The sequence below is a fragment of the Siphateles boraxobius genome, unplaced genomic scaffold, assembly GCF_051911475.1.
Source record: "Siphateles boraxobius isolate OS27281-9 unplaced genomic scaffold, OSU_SipBor_1 46, whole genome shotgun sequence".
Taxonomy (NCBI): Eukaryota; Metazoa; Chordata; class Actinopteri; order Cypriniformes; family Leuciscidae; genus Siphateles; species Siphateles boraxobius.
The window spans coordinates 327,501-335,000 of record NW_027509097.1 but is presented as its reverse complement, the minus strand read 5'-3'; the positions used below and the strand labels follow the sequence as shown (position 1 = coordinate 335,000).

The window sequence follows — 7,500 nt, the reverse complement described above, 5'->3', positions numbered from 1 at the left end:
AAAAATAATAATTGAAGCACAAGAAAGAAAGAATCCCGTCACAACTCTGCAGGGATGTGGCCCTCAGGAACTGAGTTTTGCACCCCTGGTCTAAACAGTTTAATCAAGGATTTGTCTCTCTAAACCCCTCCTTTCCGTGAGCCTGCTCTGCTCTGATTGGTCAGATTGCCCAGTCTGTTGTGATTGGTCGATCGCTTTCAGTGTGTGTCAGACACCAAAGGCTCATTAGCATATCTGAATTTCAGCTTTTCCTCAGCTCTTGATACACAGTGATACAAACAGAAACGATGGCGTCTGTTTTACCAGAAAAAAGCGTCTTCTCAACATGATCAACACAAACCAAACTCTTCCAGTCTCAGATTAACTACAGTGTTTGAGGGAGGAGCAAAGCAGACGCTGTTCGCCGACAGCCAATCAAGACCAGAGACTGGCATTATGCAAATTTCTCAGCAGGAAGTGAGACTGGAATTACGAACGACTCTTTCAGGCAGTTCAGAATCACTTCTTTCTTTCGGGAGACAATTACTCCATTTATCTGCACTTTGATCTGTGAAACTTTACTGAACTTTTACATTCACAAACAGCTATATCACACACTACATGATATCCCAAAAAGTCTTTTAAAAATGTTTTCAACAAACCTGCTCAGTCCAAAATACACCATCCTGTAGGAATGACCCAAAGATGAAGTGATGCATTTTATGATTAACCTTTGAACGGATTTGCAGGCCTGCTCCTAAACAGCCGCCCACGTTGCCGAAGCCTCAGTTCCCAGCCGGAGTGAAGTTCAGCAGCTGAGAGCCGGACTGAGGGATTTCGGCCCTGGAGACACTCGCTTTTTGCACTATGAACCTCTGCGGGACACGTGGCGTGTCAGAGTCCTGATGTGAGGGGTGACCTTTGACCCCTGCGGTGCTCTCCCTCTAAACGGTGCTATGAGTCCAAGCTCAGGTACATGTCACGCGTTATTTATGTCGGTTACGAGCGTATTTATTTGAGCACAGTGCACTGTGGTTGACACTTTCTCAATCGTAGCAATCGGTGGTTCGCCCACGTTTACCTGATTGACCTTTTGTTGTTGTTGCTATTGTTGTTGTTTGGACCTTTTTCGACTGTGTACCAGCGGAGGAAAGAGAAGACGTGTTATCTGTGAACATGAACCACATCACGTGGACGCTAAACTGGACTGACACCAATCGATCTAACTGATTTAAATGGAAACGTGAATTGGGATTTGTACTTTGCTAATGGTTCTGAGTCTGTGATGTCTTTTGGTATATGAAAAGGGCTTTTAAAAGGGCAACAATTTAATATGATTTAATAGCCATTTTCATGATCTATTTCAGACATGATTTAACCTGAATGCAGTGATACTTAAAGGATGTTGAACGAACTTGCATGAAAATACTTTTGAAAAATATGTCCGGGTCACATTTCACCCCAAAGTAAAAAAAAAAACAGAATAAATTAAATTTTGCATTGAAAAAATAGCCATTTTGAAAGTTTTTTTTTTTTTTTGCATTGTGACTTTTTAAAGTATTTTCCCCTCATATTCTAATGACGTTAATACAGCTGAATATTTTTTAATTCTAATTATTATCTATGTATTATCACTGATATATAGTCATTGTTAGTAAATGAAAATCATCATAGATAATTAGAATCAGAAAAAAATACAAATTAGTTTTTTTTAATGAGAACAATCTAAAAGCTGTAAAATAAATACTATCATAAAAACTATCATGGTGTATAAATATTACAGTTTAAAATATATTATTATTATTATTAAGTTTTTTTTGCTTTGCAGTAATGAGATTTTGAGTGGAAACGACAATTTTCATGGAAATCTTAATAGATAGATTTAAATTCTGCTGTAAAGCAGCTGTCGTTTACAAGTCTAAATTTATCCATGCTAAAAATATATATCCAAAATATATTTATGCTAAATAAAACAAAATATCTGGAAAATTATCAGGGCAAGATGATGTTCATTACTGTATTGCAATAATAAGTTGTCTGGAAACTGTGCTTAAAATATCACAATGCAAACAATCATAAGGGTTTTTAAAACAAGCTTTATTGTTGTAAAAAAAAACAATTTCTAGCATATTTGATTTTGAGGTGAAATATGAGCTGGACATGCGCAGGGGGGATACAGTACTGAATAATGTTCTGCATTCACTCCATTTCACGTCTAAACGATTCTTGTTTCTCTTCTTCTTCTTTTTTTTTGGTGAGGATGAAAACATTTGCAACACATTTTTGCACCAAGCTCAGCTTTTGTTGATTTCAAAGCTCGTGAGGAAGATGGAGGAACACAGATGTTGTGTTCAGATAGACGGTTCAGCTTCGAGACCTGTGCTGACAGATCTGAGAGACAGAAAGCCAAACCGGCCCGGGTTTCATGGCCATGCAGCCATACGCTCATATACTGGATGTTCTTTGAAAAATAGTTCTTGTGGAGAAATGATGAAATGAATTACATAAGGACTTTGTCGTATCGACCTAAATAATGGAGCATTATAACGGGATTGTGGTTAATGAAAACAGATATGAATCCTTCTCTAAATATTCCCATAATCCCTTCGGTCTCCCTCAAACACGCTGCGGTCAGTGGGTTTGTGTCACTGGCAGAGTTTCATGGGTGATTTGTCAGGGTAAATGAAAACACTGCACTAAAAGAAAAGGATGTGCACAAATGATGTAAAAATAGAGGTTTAGCAGTTATTATGGTCATGAATTACTGTCAACTGGGTCAGAAGTGCAAACTGGCTTTTCCTGTAACTCGCCTGCTTTCTGATAACTTTTTGAGAAACTACAACATCATAAACGGTTTAATTGAATAGCAAGAATGATTGTCTGATGCACGCTGATAAATAACAGACATCTTTCATGACTCTTAGGTCCTGATGTTTCACCGAGAGTTTGAGACTCATAAATATAAACACTGCTCTGCAAAAGTTGGGGTTGGTAAGATTTTTTTTTTCTTTCTGCTCATCAGGGCTGTATTTATTTGATCAAAAATACAGTAAAAATAGCCGTTTTGTAATTTATGTAATAAAAATGTAATTTATTCCTGTGATCAAAGATGCATTACTCTGGTCTCTGTGTCACATGATCCTTCGGAAATCATTCTAATATGATGATTTGCTGCTCAAGAAACATTTATGATTATTATCAGTGTTGAAAACAGTTGTGATGCTTTATATTTTTGAGGAAAACATGATATATTCTTTTCATGATTCTTTGATGAATAGAAAGTTCAAAAGAACAGAATCTTTTGTAACATTATAAATGCATTTACTGTAACTTTTGATCAATTTAATGCATCCTTGCAGAATAAAAGTATTCAAATCTTACTGACCTCAACGTTTTGAATGGTGGCGCACTTTAATAAGAAATACTGCAAACTATGGCTGGAAATAAATAAATACGTTTGGGGTATTTCACCCTCCATTGGCAGTTGATGTTTGGCACTGAAACTCTGGTATTTGAGCCTTTTATGATCTCAAACGAGGGTCTTTTAGGCCTGGACATCTAATGAGTGCCATTATTTCTCATTGTTTACATTGTAAATCATCTTCTTTCACTGTATTAGCAGACGTCAGGACATCTGAAGTGTCCTGTTGCCTTTTTACAGTTAAACCACACAGTGCATTACAGTAGAGACTGTTCAGATCTAGACGCTGATCGGTTATATTAAGATCACGTGTCTCTAGGTTAACTGCCTTGCTTGTTTTAATCACAGTTATCATTTACTATTATTCACTTTCAATCATGTTGTATCTCAGTAAATCTACTCATGTAACGTTCTTTTTATTCAGTGTCACGGGTGTAAACTGCTTTTTTTATGATAAATCTTGGATTAATCAAGAAATGTGAAATAAGATGCTGTACGTTGATGTCTGCAACACACACATACGGTCGGCATAAAGGGCAGCGCTAGTAAAGTTGTTTATGAAACCCGTGTGTGGTTTGTCTCATTTAATCTCTGACTCTTCCAACAACAGACTGATGATGTTCTGAAGGAAACGATAAAGAAATATAATCAATGATTTAAATACTTGCATAAGTTGTATCAAGAAGAATGGCGTTTACCTCTCTTTCAAATGCTGTGGCCATTTCCAGAGCGCTAACGCCAACCTGAAACCAGAGAAAGAGTCAGTCACAGATGAACACACACAATCTGCTTCATGACTAGACAATTGTATTGCTCTTTTATAGCTCATGGAGATTCATTTCAGTATTAAAATGTGTCTCACGTTTCTCCTAACATTCATTATGAGAAATAATGACTGTTGTTTTCTTAAAAATGAATGTTTATATTGTAGCTCATAAGATAATTTGGTCTTTGGAAGAGAACTATTTTAGTTCATATTCAAATCTCAGACTGGTTACAGTAAAATCCCAAATGAGATCTTTTTATAGTCAAGTATTAATCTCAGATAGAAATGATGGGCAAATGGAGACTTTGAACAGAGATATTTTTCAGAAGAGATTCAGTTTGCTGTGTATTTGATGTGGTTCTGCTTATGTGAGGTTCAGACCTTGTTCCGGATGTTCGGATCGGCTCCATTTTCCAAAAGCATTTTCACGAGATGCTCATAATTATTCAGCACAGCCACCTGAGAAATAAACATGTTTACACACATTATGTCCTTCAAATGAATGACCTTAATCTCTATACGCATAAATACACCCGCTAGTTTTATCACTCACATTAAACAATATAAAGCAAACATTTTTATATGGTACATGAAAAAGAACATCTACTGTTAATCGAGGGGAGACTGGGGCTAGTTGTCACATAGACTGTCTCTTCACTGAAAACAATTTGGAGTAGGATTTACTTGAAAAAAGCTAGGCAACTTTTTCCACTCAGAAAATGCTAGTATATTTACAAAGATTTGCCAAGTAAAAACCCAAACATATTTATCAGTAGCTTTGATTAGAAATCTTTAAGTTAAAATTTACTTGGCATATGGAATTAAGTAAACTTTACTTAACCTAGTTAAGTGAAAGTAACAAAGAAAATAAGTAATTTTAACTTGGCTAGTAGAAGGTTGATTAATATCGATTTAGTTGAAATTTCACTCAAACAATTTTATTGAATTATACAAGTCATTTATAGTATGTGTTTTACTTACAGTATCTAAGTAATTTATACTTCATCATGTCAGATGTTAAGCATGATGTGAATGCAAAGACCTCAATACTTGGTAGACAATACACAATGACGGTAACATTTGATGGATCGTTTTTGTGTTTGAATGTGTCATTTTGAGCAGAAAATTTACTCGAAATGTCACAAAATGGCAAGTTACTAATACTGACAACAAAAGCAATGATAAGACAGTGTAAATACTGCTGGAAACCAGTGAAAAATGAACCTCATTAATTATGCAAGGTCCAGTGCATGATGGGAACCCCAGTTTCAGAAAAGTTGAGTAATTTTTACTTAATTTTATTGAGTTGATATTTACGCTTTCATTTCTACTCGCTTGAATTAAGTACTGATATGGAATTTACTAAGTTTTTTTTAATTCTTGCCTGAACTAACTTTTTCTTGTAAATTACATTGGTTTTTTTTCAGTAGTATTTACCTTACCAAAAGATCATTTTTTACAGCTATAGCTATCAGTTTTATAATATTTGTTCATATTTTGTATTTGGCTATTTCTATTTAGCCTTCATTTATTTTGATTTTAATATGTTTTTGTAATTTTAATACTTCAACGTAAACTTATATCTGTTGATTGCCAAGGCACAATTTCTAATTTTCTATTTCTAATTTGTGTGTTAAGTTTTACATCTGATATTTATGTTTTATTTCAGCTTTATTTCACTTACTGAAAACTTTTTTAATAGCTTTAGCTTTTTAAATTTGAATAGCTTTAGATTTAGTGAACAATAACAGCACTGCTAACGTAGCCTGGTTCTACCAGACTCTCGTACATTTCATTTGTACAGAGAGTCTGGCACCGCTCCATTGACAAGCGTTAACTTCCTTGTAGGCGGGTATTCTATTGAAGTCTAAAACTATTGGATCTGCCCAGAGTCACTCTATCTGTCATAACCAATCGCTAACGTTTGGTCGTGACATATGTCTTTTGGATGGCCATAAACACAAAACTAAGCAAAGATTGTTCTTGCTCCGGCTTTAACTTCTTTATATTCGGCAGCGTTGCCACAACGGACCGAATGGCTTCGCTCGCATCTTTCTTATTTTGAACTACAACTCAAAATAACGCACGAATCGACATCAACGTCATCGTTCTCAGCCACTCCCTCTGTTCGCTGATTGGCCCGGTAAAAAAATTGATCGGAGAAAACCATAGACAGTAAAAGAAAACCAAAGTCTACAGCGCAATCCCAGACGTAGTACTGAAGGAAAATTAAATTGAGCGGAAGTGCGTAGGAGGGCGGAGCCAGGCTACTGCTATCGCTGGTTTGAGTCAAAATCAAAAACACAATTTCTTTTTTAATAAGTTAGAATTAAATATGTAAAGCTAATACATTTTACATAAGATAGAATTAAATATTTAAAACTAATACATTATTCTCAAATAAGTTTCACTAAACAGCTGGTTTCTCACTGGAACTTTTTTTTCTTTCTATTCTGGCATTGTCTTGCAAATTTGTGTTTATAACTCACAATTCTTATATCTCACAATTCTGACTATTTCCTTGTAATTCCGAGTTCTGCTGTCTGATGAACGTGTTCAGTGAACAGTATCTTTGTTCCAGGACAATAATGGTGGAAAAGTTCAGTTTTCAACACAATAGAAATAGGCTTGTGTTTAACCTTCAAAAATAGACCTATACAGCGAGAAATATGCACTTGATTAAAAGTGTGCCAACTAACCCCGTCTTCCCCTGCTTGTTTAGTGTTTTTTTAGATAGAGTTCAGACCATGAGTGGTGTTTTCCCGTCTCTGTCCTGCATATTAACATCAGCACCAGCGCTGATCAACAGTGAAGCTACAGCCGTGTCTCCGGTCATGACCGACACGATCATGAGAGGTGTCCACAAGGCACTGTCCTGCACATTAGTCTGAGACACAAAACAACATTATGAGCAGTGAATCAGACACATGATCATGTGAAGGATGTTCTCACCTCGCACCCGTCCTGTATGAGGTACTGCAGGATGGGCAGGTGTCCCCCGACTGTGGCCCAGTGAAGAGCACAGCAGCTCGATCTGTCCCGAGAGCGCCAGGACGCCCCGCAGCTGCGCAGGAACTTCACCACGTCCAGGTGCCCGTGGAAACACGCGATCATCAGGCTGATCACCACACACACACACACACACACACACACACACACAGGAGACCAACATGTTCATACTCTGGGCCCCAGTAAAATATTAGCCTGATAAATCCTTATGTGTCAATGGAGATTAATGTGGAAGCTTGTTTCCGGCACGGAATAAAAAATAAATAAAAAGGGAATTCCGACTTTTATCTCTCAATTTCGAATTTCTAACTTAAAATTCAGACTT

At 36.5% G+C, this 7,500-nt stretch overlaps 2 protein-coding genes across 5 annotated transcripts in view; one reads left to right on the top strand and one right to left on the bottom strand.

Annotated features, from left to right (window-relative positions):
* adam12a (ADAM metallopeptidase domain 12a) overlaps positions 1 to 3,963 on the top strand; it is a 118,527-nt gene extending 114,564 nt beyond the window's left edge. Inside the window, exons 23-24 of one of the 4 annotated variants that reach the window (XR_013194379.1) lie at positions 729 to 951; positions 2,278 to 3,963. Coding sequence is in view for 1 of the 4 variants with exons in the window: in XM_077200236.1 (XP_077056351.1) it covers positions 729 to 798 (70 nt within the window). In the remaining 3 variants the exon portion in view is untranslated. Of the gene's footprint in view, positions 1 to 728 lie in introns of all 4 variants that reach the window. The other 3 variants (XR_013194378.1, XR_013194377.1, XM_077200236.1) reach the window with 3 other exon arrangements.
* fank1 (fibronectin type III and ankyrin repeat domains 1) overlaps positions 3,905 to 7,500 on the bottom strand; it is a 9,833-nt gene continuing 6,237 nt past the window's right edge. Inside the window, exons 7-11 of the mRNA XM_077201280.1 lie at positions 7,119 to 7,284; positions 6,913 to 7,053; positions 4,548 to 4,625; positions 4,099 to 4,143; positions 3,905 to 4,022 (exon numbers count right to left, since the gene is read on the bottom strand). Of these exons, the coding sequence (XP_077057395.1) occupies positions 3,981 to 4,022; positions 4,099 to 4,143; positions 4,548 to 4,625; positions 6,913 to 7,053; positions 7,119 to 7,284 (472 nt within the window). The 3' untranslated portion in view covers positions 3,905 to 3,980. The remainder of the gene's footprint in view (positions 4,023 to 4,098; positions 4,144 to 4,547; positions 4,626 to 6,912; positions 7,054 to 7,118; positions 7,285 to 7,500) is intronic.